This window comes from Heptranchias perlo, chromosome 19 (assembly GCF_035084215.1).
Source record: "Heptranchias perlo isolate sHepPer1 chromosome 19, sHepPer1.hap1, whole genome shotgun sequence".
NCBI classification, from domain to species: domain Eukaryota; kingdom Metazoa; phylum Chordata; class Chondrichthyes; order Hexanchiformes; family Hexanchidae; genus Heptranchias; species Heptranchias perlo.
This window is the reverse complement of record NC_090343.1, coordinates 50,851,352-50,866,853: the sequence shown is the minus strand read 5'-3', so window position 1 is coordinate 50,866,853 and position 15,502 is coordinate 50,851,352. Positions and strand designations below refer to the sequence as shown.

Here is a 15,502-nt window from a genome sequence, read left to right as displayed (position 1 = left end):
GTCAAAATCTTTTCCCAAAGGTAGGGGAGTCTATAACGAGGGGGCATAGATTTAAGGTGAGAGGGGAGAGATACAAAAGGGTCCAGAGGGGCAATTTTTTCACTCAAAGGGTGGTGAGTGCCTGGAACGAGCTGCCAGAGGCAGTAGTAGAGGCGGGTAGAATTTTGTCTTTTAAAACGCATTTGGAAATTACATGGGTAAGATGGGTATAGAGGGATATGGGCCAAGTGCAGGCAATTGGGACTAGCTTAGTGGTATAAACAGGGCGACATGTTGGGCCGAAGGGCCTGTTTCCATGTTGTAAACTTCTATGATTCTATGATTATTGCTGTTCTTTTCTCACAAGCCCCCATTATTTCTTCCTGTATACCCTGTCCTACAGTGTGGTTACTGTTGTGGGAGTCGTTTATAGGCCCCCTAAGTGCCTTTACTATTTTTTAAAATCTCTACCCAAACTGATTCTACATCTTGGTCTTTAGAACTAAGGTCATTTCTCTATTATACTCATGTCATCCTTAATTAACAGAGCTACCCCTCCACCTTTTCCTCGCTTCCTGTCCTTCCGAAATGTCAAGTACCCTTGAATATTCAGGTTCCAGGCTTTATCATCTTGCAGCCATGTCTTTGTAATGGCTCTCAGATCGTACATATTTAATTCTATTTGAGCTGACAATTCATCCAATTTGTTACAAATGCTATGTGCATTCAGGTACAAAGCCTTTAGTGCTGTCTTTTTACTATTTTTGCAACCTGTAGCCTTATCTGCTGGCACATTCTTAAGTTTGCATGCTCTGTCCCTTGCTGCCTTTCTCTGATTATCATTTCCCTTATTGCTACCTTGCTGTCTTGCCTTGTCGTCTTTCTTTAATTTATCACATCTTCCCTTACTTGATCCCTCGCCCCCATTATTTAGTTTAAAGCCTTCTCTACCGCCCTAGTTATACAATGCGCCAGAACAGTGGCCCCAGCATGGTTCAGAGGATGCCCGTCCCAACAGTACAGCTCCCACTTTCCCCAGTGCTGGTGCCAGTGCCCCAATAATCGAAACCCATTTCTCCCACACTAATCTTTGAGCCACGAATTTAACTCTAATCTTATTTACCCAATCCCAATTTGCTCGTGGCTCAGGTAGATTAACCTTTTTTGAGGTTCTGCTTTTTAATTTAGCCCCTCGTGCTCATACTCCCTAAGCAGAACCTCTTCCCCGTCCTACCTATATTGTTGGTACCTACATGGACCACAACAACTGGATCCTCCATCTCCCACTGCAAGTTCCCCTCCAGCCCAGAGAAGATGTCCCGAACCCTGGCACCAGGCAGGCAACAAAGCCTTCTGGACTCTTGTTCTCGGCTGCAGAGAACTGTCTATCCTCCTGACTATTCTGCCCCCTACTACCACTACATTCCTACTAACTCCCCCCCCCCCCCCCCCCCCCCCCCCCACTTGAATGTCTTCCTGTACTATGGTGCCACTGTCAGTTTGCTCATCCACCCTGCGGCCTCCGCTTTCGTCCATACAGGCTGCAAGCGCCTCAAACCTGTTGGACAATTGCAAAGGCTGAGGCTCCTCCACTTCTACCTTGATCCCCTTACCTGCCTTGCTCGCAGTCACACCCTTATGTCCCTGACCAATTTAGACGATCTTATCCTAAGGGGTGTGACCACTTTCACAACCGTGGGTCATCCCAAAGCGCTTTTACAGTACTTTTTGAAGTGTAGTCACTGTTGTAATGTAGGAAACAAGGCAGCCAATTTGCACAAAGCAAGGTTCCACAAACAGCAATATGATAATGACCAGATAATCCGTTTGATGTTGGTTGAGGGATGAACATTGGTCAGGACACGGGAGAACTCCTCTGCTCTTCAAAATAGTGCCATGGGATCTTTTACGTCCACCTGAGGGTAGATGGGGCCTCGATTTAACGTCTCATTTGACAATGCAACACTCCCTCAGTACTGCACTGAAGTGTCAGCTTTGTTTATGCGTGAACCCACAACCTTCTGACTCTGATGCAAGAGTACTACCACTGAGCCATAGCTGAGTACTTGTGGAATAGATTGTACTGAATCTGTGTTTAAGAATTGTGCAATCTTAGATTTGTAGTACATCTGACTTTTAAACTGCAGTTCATTTTGTGTGAACTAACTTTTCAAAATACATTTGTAAGCTCTGAATTTATGGCACAAACTTTTTTTTTCTCTCTGCAGAAGACACAGCTGATAGACCACCACAGAACTTGATAACCTCTATGGAAGCGTGGAGAGCCAACTCCAGCAAAACAGTTGTCCCTAGTGAAGCTGTGCCGCTGAGGAGGCAAGTAATAAATGTGGCTTCAGAAATATGGCTGCTCCCCAATGGCTCAGTTGTTAAGGAAAGAATGTAGCTGCTAAACAAAGGTCCAGAGTCTTGGGTTAGTTGCTTTCAGCTGGAGATGACAAGGTACTAAGTTTGCTATCAGTGCCTGCACTAGAAGAAAAAATCAGAAAAGGTTCCTCATTTCAAATTTCTATCTGGTGACTCCTGCAGGAAAGTACATTGAGAACAGGATAGATCTCTGCAGTGATGTTTCCCTCTCTTGCATAGTTGGTACCTGTCAACAGTCACTGTCTGGGCTCGCACTTGGAAAATGACCACTTGAATGAGGTACTGGGTGGTGTCTAGGGTTCCTCTGTTTGCTGATCAAAGAGCAGAAGATGTTAGATCTGGAGAGCGGGGTGAATGTACTCATGGGGATTGGTGAAAGAGAAGATGAGCCCAAGATTTCGACTGTTCTCTCCTCAGCTGCTGGCTGATCTGTGTTTCCAGCTTGATGGCTGTAGATGAACTGATCTTTGCTTCCAGCTCTAGATCAGTCCACGTTTGAGCCACAGCTATTCATCAAAGGACTATAGCTAGTTATTGGTCTTGACCCTTCTTACAAGTTTGAGACATGCTGTCAATCAAAACTGTGCTCCCCCACTCCAAGGTTTTCTTTGATCTATGTCAGATAATTTGTACTAACCTGTTTAATATTGGGGCCAAGTATCTTGAATAGCCTGTCTAGCCATTTTTCAAAGACAAAGGTCAACAGAATGACACACATGAGTCACTGAACATTAGCATATTAAATTCCTGTGTTTGATGGAAACCAAAACTCTGGTGCATATTATAGACTTTGGCCTGCCAGACTGAAAGTTGCGTTTTTGGGCTATTCAACAGCTGACAAAAAAACCATGAACCCAGCATTTACTGGGGCCGACAAGGAAATTGATAACACACACTTTTTCCCAGTCTTGGTAAGGAGGGGTGGTAAGAAAAGCAAAAAGGGTGGAGGATGAACACTGGAAATATCACGGATTTCAAGTGCTGGAAAGAAAGCAGATATATGTACAGAAAAGTGGAGCGCTTTCATAAGCTACAATGAACACAGGCAGGATGGATGCTTTTAATTCAGTCACTCAATTTGAATTCTGATTCAAATTTTCTTTGGCACTTTGCCTTTTATGGTTTTTTTTTCTTCAAAAGAAAGTCAGGAATAGATTATGCCCTGAAAAAAATAAGCAGTCCCCAAAATGGCTGCATACAACAATTAAAATGGGAATAAAAGAAAACAAAGGAGGGGGACAAGTCTGAACAATGGAGGAATTTGAGGATAACGAAAGTTAATGTAACATTAACTGTTGACTCTTCTAGTGTTGCTGAATTGTTGGGAGAGGTAGTAAGAGCTTCAAAAATAAAACTGAAGGAGGGTAACTGCTACTCATTTTTGTAGTACACCCAATATCGGGGGGGGGGGGGGTGGTGGGTGGAAGTCAATATGGCAGATAAACTTAAGTTAAAGGGACTTGAGACTAAAATCTCTAGGTCAGGTGATGTGTGTTCTAGGTGTCAGCTGTGGCTCGATGACTTGCCTCGGAGTCAGAAGGTTGTGGGTTCAAGTCTTACTCCGGGGACTTGAGCACAAAATCCAGGCCCATACTGCAGTACCGAGGGAGTGCTGCACTGTCGGAGGTGTTGTCTTTTGGATGAGATGGTAAAATCGAGGCCCCGTCTGCCCCCTTAAGTGGATGTAAAAGATCCCATGGCACTGTTTCAAAGAGCAGGGGAATTCTCCCGGTGTCCTGGACAATATTTATCCCTCAACCAACACAGCTAAAACAGATTATCTGATCATGTGGGAGCTTGCTGTGTGCAAATTGGCTGCCATGTTTTTGACATTACAACAGTGACTACCCTGAAAAAAAAGAAGTACGTCATTGGCTGTAAAGTGTTTTGGGACGTCCAGAGGTCATGAAAGGCTCTATAAATGCAAGTCTTTCCTTTTTCTGAATAAAACTGGATACCTGGTTATCATTATGCAAGAATCATTGGGCTCTGGAAGGTTTTGCAGGACTAGAAACATGCATGGATAGTGCTTACATTTAAGAAAGTAATGAGTATGACCTGGGAACTACAGGTCCATCAACCCAACATCAGTAATGGGTAAAATAATGGACTCTGTTCTAAGGGGCAGGTTGGAGGAGTACCTGTATAGCAATAAATAAAATAAATGGCCAGCATGGATTAGAAGGGGCATCTTATGACCATTCTCCCTGACTACTTTTGAGAATGTTCAGATAAGTTAGATAGTGGAATTCACCATGATATACCATTTATTTGGTCAGGAAGCTTTGACCCTGTGGGGGGGATAAAATACAGGGTCGAACACAGGAAGTTTTTTTAAAAAAGAAACTGGTGGGAGGTAAAACGTCGTGAAACTAGGTGGGTGGAGTCCTTGCACCCCATTTTCTGTTCTACGTTAATGACCTAGATATGAAAGCCAAATATGAGCTTGTTGAATTTGCCCTACAGTAGAGTGCTGGACACATGAAACAACAGATGATTAACAGATTTGGGTTGGGTATGGAATTGGGTGACATGTTAAGTGAAATTTTAATAATTGCAAGGTATTGCTATATGGTCACAAGTATATAATGCATAGGATTGAATTGGCAGAGGGATTTAGAAAGAGATCTGGGAGTGATAATTCAGTGTCTGGACATTGTGTTGCAATTAAAATGAATAGATTGTTAGGACACAGTTTTATTTGACTTGTAGTATTGCACCCTGTTGTGACTCTTATCTGAACTTGCCTAAATTCCAATCTTCACTAGATCGGCCCGTAGACCATCTGGACAATTGAGCAAACAGCTGGGCAAAATTCGAGCTGAAAGGAGATCTCAGTTTGTGGAATCGTCAGAGCCTCCAGTTAACAAAAAAGCTAAACTGTAAGCTGCTTTGTGTTTAAATTTACTCTTGTCCAGGTTTTGTGCATCTTCCACTGAGGGGAAATGTGTGGCCTGTTCCCAGACCACTGGTAATGCTGCTCTGTAACCTGAGCATCCCAAGGTCATTCTAGTCTTTTCCTGCCTCGTGGCAGTGCCTGGCTTTCTGTCTCCCTTCCCTGAAACTGCAATCGTCCCAATATATCAGGAAATGCTCATGGAGAACAGCAAGTTTCCAAGCCAGTATCCTGCCACTCTGACTAGGGTTCGGCAAACACCGCATCTTTTATAAAAGACTGAGTTGCCTTACCTTCCTGTTAGATCATAGTTGCTATGATCTAACAGGAATGGACTGCTGGCTCCTTGTTATGCATGGCCTGTAACAGTGAAGTTTGCTCCTTGATGTTGAATTTAAATGGGCTTTATGGTAAATTTTTTAAAATGATGTAAAACAGCACAGTTTTCTTGCTTTAGCTTTTGCCCAGCCAGTATTGCGATCAAAACTATTCCATTGCAAAATGAGGAAGGTTTCATTTGAACCCACGCTGTCTCTATTGTGCTGCTTGGCAGTTCCTAAACCTTGCTGTAAATTAGACAAGCTGACTAGGTGTAATTTGCTTGGTGGTAATTAAGCTTGTCTACCTATGGTGATTGGACTAATAGATGTATGTAATAAACAACTATCTGGTTTGAGCTGCATTACTGGAGAGTATCCGCTGGCCAGCATGTTTATATTAAAAAAAAATGTTCCTTGTACTAAATCTAGGGTTCTGACTGGAAAGCGCTCGGGGAGTAGGGCAGGTAGTTTCTCTCGGACGCAGCCCAAATTGACCTTGCCTGGCACACCCACAGTTCTCAGGTAAGTGTTATTTCTAAAGTGTGATCCAAGTGTTCAGGATGCATTATTTTGTCTTTTTTTATGTAACTATTAATGGATGTTGTGGCGGTTTATTGAGTTTAGCTTGTGCTAAGTTTTATGTAAACTGACAGTTTAATAGTCATAGTTGTCTGTTTTGCATGTAAATAACTTGAAATCCTAAGCACCAGGTGACAATGTGCCTTTAGTCAATGTGCTGGTTCCATAATAATAGAGTAGCACAATGTGTAACTACTAGAGTCTCATTCTAATGGATACCATAAGATCTCCCAAGTTGCCCAGTTAAATGATGGGCATTGATCATGTGACCCTTCCTGTACTCCTGTGGTTTCCCTGATGTGAAGTTTTAGTTCGCTTCCTTGTGGCTTTCTCTTGTTCCTAAATGCATTGCACAGTTTAAAAGTAACTTTTTCTCATAGTTAAGTTTTCTGTGATTTAGATAGTCATCTCAAATTCCTCATTCCCTCAGCCTGCATGTGTAAGTTGCAATTGGCCCATTTTATTAAGATTGTGTCTTGGGGTGGGAGGAGAAAGTTACTTTATATTTCTAGTAAAAGTCTAAACTAGTTTACTTGTTGCCATTTTGGACAGATACTTGATCTGAGCATAGTTCATTCCAGCCAGATAAGAGATCATTGACCTGAAATGTTAACCTGACCTTCCCCTCTCCACAGATACTGCATGACCTGAGGTTTCCAGCATTTATTTATTCCAGCCTTTTCCTGTTTTGAAAATCTGTATAGTGTCACTGGTTATTTTAAGAATTGGTCACTCTCAGCACCTATCTTATTGCCTTCCATTATCACATAAATTCTACACACCTTATGCCTGTTACAGGCTCAATTTGATTGAGTTACTTGCTGGAAAGGAATTCTAGCCTGCAGAATGTTGACAGTTGACTTGTCCCATCACTGAGGTATTAATCAAACTCCATAACTGAGGAGGTATCATCCAGATGACTGCAATTAAGCCACTTTTCATCCTGACTTGAATGACTGGGGTGGTGATGTCAGACAAGAATCCTCTGTGCTACTCCATTACCTCCCTCCAACCCTAAGCTGTTGGTTGGCAATGGCTGCCAACTAGGGCCAAGCAATTATATCTATTTCACTGATGCAGCCTTTGGTGTCACCCAAAGAGTAGTAATCTTGGCTCCAGAAGCCACGTTAACTTGCGTGACTTAGAGCTGTGTTTAATCTTTGGCAACTTTTTGAACAGATGATGCTAGTTATTTTTAGTTTGTTGCCTAAAAAAAAATGGCTTTGTGCTCTTATTGGTCCTGTAAGTCTTCTATTTGAAATAAGTCTTCAGATTGTATTCAAAGTAAGGCTGTGATACAACAGGGGCAGGAAACTTGCTGAGCACAACTATTTTAAGGGTATGATGTCCCTGGAGGTTTTTTCCTCCCCTGCATTTAAGGGGATTCTATAAGTACATGAGATGAAGTAAGGTGGGAGGAGGCTCGTGTGGAGCATAAACACCAGCATAGATCTATTGGGCCAAATGGCCTGCTTCTGTGCTGTAAATTCAATGTAATTCTTTTCTTTCTTCCCCTGAATAGTGGCAGTCATCTTGAACTTCATTCGTAGAATGAGAAAGGGTCTACTCTTTGGAATGAGAGTTTCTAATCTAATCTTCCAGTCTTGCTGTGTACAGAACTGCAGAGTATGTAGTGATGGGCAGCTTCCTTTTTAGAAAAAGAATTGCTGGTGATCGAAGTGGTGTTGAAGATTATATGTTCAGATACGTCTACTTTTGCTTCCCTATAGGAGGCAGCAACATATGGGCTCAAAGGGAAAAAGCACAGAAGAGTTGGAGATGGAAAAGATTGCTCAATTTCAGAAGGAAATGGCAGAGCAGAGGAAATGTAATGAGGAGTCGCTGAAGCTGGCCATATCTGGTGCAGGTATACTAACAGATCTGAGGCTGAAAGCAGGGTGAAGTTCCACACCATAATCTATTTATTAGAATTAAGGAACAATAGAGGATCTATTATGCTACTGGGTGTATACTATAGGCCACCAAATAGTGGGAAGTGATAATGAGGACTTCAGCTTCTCAATATAGACTGGGACAGTGTGTTTCCAGTCCAACCAGGAAGGAAGGAAACGGTGTGGTATCTAGTTCTGGGCAATGAAATGGGGCAGGTGGAGCCTTTGGGGACCATAATATCATTAGGTTTAGAATGGTCGTGGAAAAGAACAAGGAACAATCAAATGTGAAAATGCTTGAATGGAGGGGAGCAAATTTTGTTTTAAAAAGGGAGCTTACCCAGGTGGATTGGAATCAAAAATTGCTAGGCAAAACAGTAATTTAACAATGTGAGGCCTTCAAGGAGGAGCTGGTTCAGGTACAGTAGACACATCCCTACTGGTGAAAAGGAAGGGCGTCAAGGCTAGAACTCCCTGGATGACTCAAGATATAGAGATTAAAATGAAACAGAAAAAGGAGGCTTATGACGAATGTAAGGTTCATAGAGAACCAGGCTGAATGCAGAAAGTACAGAGGAGATCTAAAAAAGGAAATGAGGGGCAAAGATACAAAGCTAGGTGGGAAAGTAAGCTGTAAGGAGGATAGAGTCTGCAAAGGGATATAAACAGGTGAGTGGGCAAGAAGGTGGCAGTTGGAGTATAATTTGGAAAATGTGAAGTTATTCACTTTGGTTGGAAGAATAGAAAAACAGAATATTTTTTAAATGGTGAGACAATATTAAATGTTGGTGTCCAGAGAGACCTGGGGGTCCTGGTATAAGAAACACAGTTAGCATGCAGGTACAGCAAGCATTAGGAAGCCCAAATGGCATGTTGGCCTTTATTGCAAGGGGGTTGGAGTAAAAGAGTACGGCAGTCTTACTACAATTGTACAGGGCTTTGGTGAGACCTCACCTGGAGTACTGTACAGTTTTGGTCTCCTTATCCAAGGAAGGATATCCTTCCCTTCGAGGCGGTGCAATGAAGGTTCACTAGATTAATTCCTGGGATGAGAGGATTGTCCTGAGGAGAGATTGAGTAGAATGGGCCTATAGTCTCTGGAGTTTAGAAGAATGAGGGGTGACCTCATTGAAATATATAAGATTCTGAGGGGGCTTGACAAGGTAGAGGCCGAGAGGTTGTTTCCCCTGGCTGGAGAGTCTCGAACTAGAGGGCATAGTCACAGGATAAGGGGGTGGCCATTTAAGACTGAGGAGGAGAAATTTCTTCACTCAGGGTTGTGAATCTTTGGAATTCTCTACGCAGAGGGCTGTGGATGCCAAGTCGTTGAGTATATTCAATGCTGAGATTTTTGACTCTTAAGGGAATCAAGGGATATGGGGATAGGCCAGGAAAGTGGAGTTGAGGTTGAAGATCAGCCATGATCTGATTGAATGGCAGAGCAGGCTTGAGGGGCTGTATGGCCTACTCCTATTTCTTATGAGAATAGATTAGTGGCTAACATAAAGGGGAACCTAAAAGTCTTTTATAAATAGTGGAAGGGTGGGACTGATTTTTAGGGACAAAAAAGATCATCTTGTGGGATCAGAGGGCATGGCTGAAGTACTAAATGAATACTTTGCATCCATCTTCACCAGAGAAGAGGATGCTGCCATTGTAGGTCGTAGCAATATTGGATAGGATAATTCTGTGTCTGTGTCTGTGTCTGCAGATGACATGGGACTTGGAAATGTAGTAAACAACATGGAGGATAGTAACAGACTTCAGGAGAATGGGCAGACACATGGCAGATAAAATTTAACAGGTATTAAGTGATTGGTAGGAAGAATGAGGAGAGGCATTTTTGAAGGGGGTGCAGGAACAGAGACCGGGATTTGGGGGGGGGGGGGGTTTGTTCGTGTACAAGTTTTTGTCGGACAAGTTGAGCAGGTTGTTAAAAGCGTATGGGATCCTGGGCTTTATAATAGAGGTATAGATTTAAAAAAAACAAGGCAGTTATGCTAAACCTTTTCAAAATGCTGGTTAGGCCTCAGCTGGAGTGATGTCCAAGTCTGGACACCACATTTTTGGAAAGATGTCAAGGCCTTCGAAAGGGTGCAGAGGAGATTTACTAAAATGGTGCCAGGGATGCCGGGCTTCAGTTATGTGGGGAGACTGGAGAAGCTGGCGTTCTTCTTAGAACAGAGAAGGTTAAGTGGAGATTTGATAGAGGTATTCAAAATCATTAACTTTTGACAGAGTAAATAAGGAGAAACTGTTTCCAATGGCAGAAGGGTTGGTAACCAGAGGACACAGATTTAAGGTGATTGGCAAAAGAGCCAGAGGTGACACGACTTTTTATGCAGAGTTATAATGATGTGGAATGCACTGCTTGAAAGGGTAGAGGAAGCTGATTCAATAGTAGACTAATTGGCTAGCTCTTCCAAAGAGCTGGCAAGATGGGCTGAATGGCTGCCTTCTGTACTGTACCAACTATGATATGTGCTTGCCCAAGTTGGCCCTTTTAGATGTTTGAACCTAAGTGCTGCATGTTGGCAGGCTATGACTGTTGAGTCATCCCCATCACAGCTGATGTGTTCATGAAATTTTTATAGCAGGGCTCTGGTGTAGTCACCCCTTGCTAGCAGAGAGCTGAGGTGGCTAATTGTAGCAGCCCTCTATTAGCTAACTCATCATAAACCAGGAATCCCAACATGACACTTTCTGGCCATGTGTCTACGCATAGCTTTTATCCATTGAATGACTGGGAGCTAGTAGCAGAATTGATGGGGAGTTGCAGGCAGCTATCTAATTACTTTGACCAATAGGAATGAATACTTCCAGAAAAATATTCAATTTTTAGTATTCTGGAAATGGTATTGTAGTGATGAATGAAACTATCTTCTGAATTGTGTGCATGTTAAATATTCTGGAATATGGTTTTTAAAAATGGAAAAAATCCCAAATAAAGCATGGGGTCAAGTACTTATTTTTATTTCTGCTGTCCTTTGGATTTTTTAAAAAACTAGTGTTATAGAAAATAGGAGCAAGAGTAGGCCATTTGGCCCTTTGGGCCTGCTCTGCCATTCAAAATGATCATGGCTGACTGTCTAACTCAGTACCCTGTTCCTGCTTTTTCCCCATATCCCTTGATCCCTTTAGCATTAAGAAATATATCTATCTCCTTGAATACATCTAATGACTTGGCCTCCACTGCATTCTGTGGTAGAGAATTCCACAGGTTACCACCCTCAGAAGAAATTTCTCCTCATCTCGGTTCTAAATGGCATACCCCGTATCCTGAGACTCTGGCTCCTGGTTCTGGACTCCCCAGCCATCGGGAACATCCTCCCTGCATCTCGTCTGTCTAGTCCTGTTAGAATTTTATGTTTCGATGAAATCACCTCTCATTCTTCTAAACTCTAGTGAATATAGGCCTAGTCGACCCAATCTCTCCTCATACGTCAGTCCTGCCATCCCAGGCATCAATCTGGTAAACCTTCGTTGCACTCCCTCCATGGCAAGGACATCCTTCCTCAGATAAGGAGACCAAATCTGCGCACAATACTCCAGAAGAGGTCTCCCCAAGTCCCTGTATAACTGCGGTAAGACATCCCTGCTCCTGTACTCAAATCCTCTTGCAATGAACGCCAACATACCATTCGCCTTCCTAACTGCTTGCTGCACCTGAATGTTCGCTTTCAGCGACTGGTATACAAGGTCACCCAGGTCTCGTTGCACCTCCCCTTTTCCCAATCTATCACCATTCAGATGATAATCTGTCTTTCTGTTTTTACAACCAAAGTGGATAACCTCACATTTATCCACGTTATACTGCATCTGCCATGTTCTTGCCCACTCACCCAACTTGTCTAAATCACATTGGAGCCTCTTTGCATCCTCCTCACAGCTCACATTCCACCCCAGCTTTGTGTTGTCTGCAAACCTGGAAATGTTACATTTAGTTCCCTCATCCAAATCATTGATCTATATTGTGAATAGCTGGGGCCCAAGCATTGATCCCTGCGGTATCCCACTAGTCACTGCCTGCCACCTGGAAAAAGACCCGTTTGTTCCTACTCTCTGTCAACCAGTTCTCAATCCATGCCAATATATTCCCCCCACCCCCAATCCCATATGCTTTAATTTTGCACACTAACCTCTTGTGTGGGACCTCATCAAAAGCCTTCTGGAAATCCAAATACACCACATCTACTGGTTCTCCCCTATCTATTCTACTAGTTACATCCTCAAAAAAACTCCAGTAGATTTGTTAAGCATGATTTCCCTTTCATAAACCCATGCTGACTTTGTCCAATCCTGTTAATGCCCTCCAAGTGTTCTGTTACCACATCTTTTATAATAGACTCTAGCATTTTCCCCACTACTGATGTTAGGCTAACTGGTCTGTAATTCCCTGTTTTTTCTCTTTTTTAAAAAAAATAGTGGGGTTACATTTGCCACCCTCCAATCTGCAGGAACTGTTCCAGAGTCTATAGAATTTTGGAAGATGATCTCCAATGCATTGGCTATTTCCAGGGCTACTTCCCTTAGTACTCTGGGATGTAGATGATCAGGCCCTAGGGATGTCAGCCTTAGCCCCATTAATTTCCCTAGCACTTTTTTTTTTACTAATACTGGTTTCCTTCAGTTCCTCCCTCTCACTAAACCCTTGGTTCCCTAACATTTCTGGCAGGTTATTTGTGTCCTCCTTTGACTTATTGGTCTAGAAAACCATCACGTACACACTCCAGGAATTCCTCCCCCACAGTATTGCTAATTTGGTTTGACCAATCTACATGTATATTAAAGTCACCCATGACTATAGTTGTACCCTTGCATGTGTCTCTAATTTCCTGTTTAATGCCCTCCCCTACATCTCCACTACTGTTTGGGGGCCTATAGACAACCCCCACCAACGTTTTCTGCCCCTTGGTGTTTCTTAGCTCCACCCATACAGATTCCACATTGTGATTTTCCGAGCCAATATCCTTCCTCACTATTGCATTGATTTCCTCCTTTACTAACAACGCTACCCCACTTCCTTTCCCTTTTTGCCTGTCCTTCCTAAATATTGAATATCCCTGGTTCCCATCCTTGGTCACCCTGCAGCCATGTCTCCGTAATCGCAACTATATCATAACCATTAATATCTATCTGCGCTGTTAATTCATCTACATTATTGCGCATGCTCCGCGCATTAAGACGCAATGCCTTTAGATTTGTCTTTTTAAGATCGCTAGTCATTTTAGTTTTATTCTGCACTATGGCCCTATTGTTTTTTACCCTTGTTTTCTCTGCCTTCCACTATTGCTTCTTCCCTTTCTGTCTTTGTTTCTATCCTTGTTTCCCCCTCCTCTGTCTCCCTACTCAGGTTCCCATCCTATACTAGTCTTTCCTACTGTCTGAATGCCCTACTATAATTATTTGCTGCAATTTGAACAGATGTGAGCAACAACTTTTTAAAGCAAAATGCTATAGTGTTTGTCCTGACAGTGTTATGGATTGCTCCTCATTCACTCACCCTCAATGCAAATGGTAACTACTCTACAAGGAGGTAGGGGATGGCAGACCCACTGGGATTCGTGAGCATGGCATCTGGCGAGAGTCATTGGTCATATGGTTCCCCCACCCATTGTTTGAGTCTACTCTTGTTGATTCACAGTTGGATAATTTGAACTGGGTGTAAAATAAAAAGCAGCTTGTGCAATTTTAGTACAATTACTTGGTTTAAATTGTAGGGTGATTGGAATTGCTTTGGATAATCTATTCCCTGTTAATTAAATGTAACCAGTCTGCATGCAAGAAATTATGGTGGGACTGGAGAGATTATCCATTTGCCAAAACTGAGCAATATTTGGGTAATTTATTTTTTCTCTTCCCTGTCACACCACCAAAAACAAAAGCAGCTTCTTTGTAAGTGGAGAATGACCTGGTGATTACTGTAGGTAAAATCTTATCAGCCTCTTCAGATTCTCCTTTGGAAAAGCATGTGGTCATACTGCTTCTGGGGTATTAATGCTGTTTGTTTATCTTGGCAAGACCTTTTTTTTAAAAGTACAAATTCCTGGACTCCATATTGCCATTTTTTGACTAACTGCAGTAGCCAGCCCTCCCTATACACGACCAAGAAGGTTACTGTTTATTGCAATAGTTTTAAAAACCTGGTCTCAGCTTTGACCTATGACTTTCTCAGGTCAAAGCAAGAAAAGGACACACATCCTACCCACAAAACCAATGGATATCAAGTTCCACACAGATAAGCGCATTAAAGCACACACTGAAGGCCAAGTGGACAAAGTGTACAAGGAAGTGAATTTCACCAGTGAATTGCGCAAACAGTCTCCTGTGAGTATTTTGTAACAGTCACTAGATCTGTGTGAAATTCTTTGGATTGTACAGGGTCTTGTAATGAACAGGGACTACAAAGGGGGTGGGAAATATTATCCTGTGGTTTGTAATCCTCTTCCTTCCCACGGTGGTCGACAACTAACATTTCCATATTGAAAGTTGCTTAAGCTTAAATTGCAACAAGTAATGCGCAAGTAACTCCTTCCTAGAGTCCCTGTGTGTTTTTTTCCCCCCTCTTACTCAAGCTGTCTGTGCTGGTGTTGCGTGGAGGTGTAACACTGTATTGAAGCTTTTGGTAATCCATCTGGGGAGATTCCTGATGGGGGCAATTTTTGTGTGGCAGTGGAATTTTTTTTGTTTACAGAAAGGATTATCAGTACAAAATTTTCCTTTTGCTTTGGTGTCTCATGTTCACATCCCTATTCAGATAATTTGAGCCCCTCAAAGATGGTCACTGATTGCTGTACAGCAGATTTAATATTTTCTGCATCTCAAATATGACCGGTTTGCTGGGAATGGGCAAGGGAAATATCAGGAAGACTGACTTGTCACTGAGACTTTAGCCCCTGTGGTCACTTGTCTGTCTGTAATCTGACATTCAAGGTGCTGATTTATTTTTGAGCTAAAATTTTCAATTCTGGAAGGCTCATGGGGAGGGGGCAACAGTGTTACATATATACTGCCTGAGGAAAACCTGATTCTTAAATATGTTTAGCCTATGTGCAGACTGATCTTGCTGGGTTCAGCACCATGAATCTGCCTGATCTAGATTCAAACCAGTTTGAAGTATTGGCAGCTGATGTTGAATGTTGGTCTACATTAATTTGCATTTACAAAATATTGCTGACTGCTTGTATTTAATACTGGCAACTTTATCATTCCAGATACGTGCACACAAAGGTGCTACAGTACCAAAGCCTTTCAACCTCTCGTGTGGGAACAAAAGGAAACATGCGGATACAGATAGCCAAGAATATGTCTCTCTGGCACAGCAGGTTGAGGCATTTCAATGTCGCACACCATCACGTTATCACTTGAGGAGCAGGTATCAGGAGGAGGAAGGTAATCTGAAATTTCCCTCCACTTCTAAACTGGTGACATGGAATCCTAAAATAGCCAGC

The 15,502-nt window shown here is 42.5% G+C and overlaps 1 protein-coding gene across 1 annotated transcript in view; it reads left to right on the top strand.

Annotated features, from left to right (window-relative positions):
• tpx2 (TPX2 microtubule nucleation factor) overlaps positions 1–15,502 on the top strand; it is a 52,347-nt gene that overhangs the window by 26,563 nt on the left and 10,282 nt on the right. The window contains exons 3-8 of the mRNA XM_068000737.1: positions 2,208–2,313; positions 5,133–5,246; positions 6,010–6,102; positions 7,890–8,026; positions 14,227–14,378; positions 15,266–15,443. Coding sequence (XP_067856838.1) covers positions 2,208–2,313; positions 5,133–5,246; positions 6,010–6,102; positions 7,890–8,026; positions 14,227–14,378; positions 15,266–15,443 — 780 coding nt within the window. The remainder of the gene's footprint in view (positions 1–2,207; positions 2,314–5,132; positions 5,247–6,009; positions 6,103–7,889; positions 8,027–14,226; positions 14,379–15,265; positions 15,444–15,502) is intronic.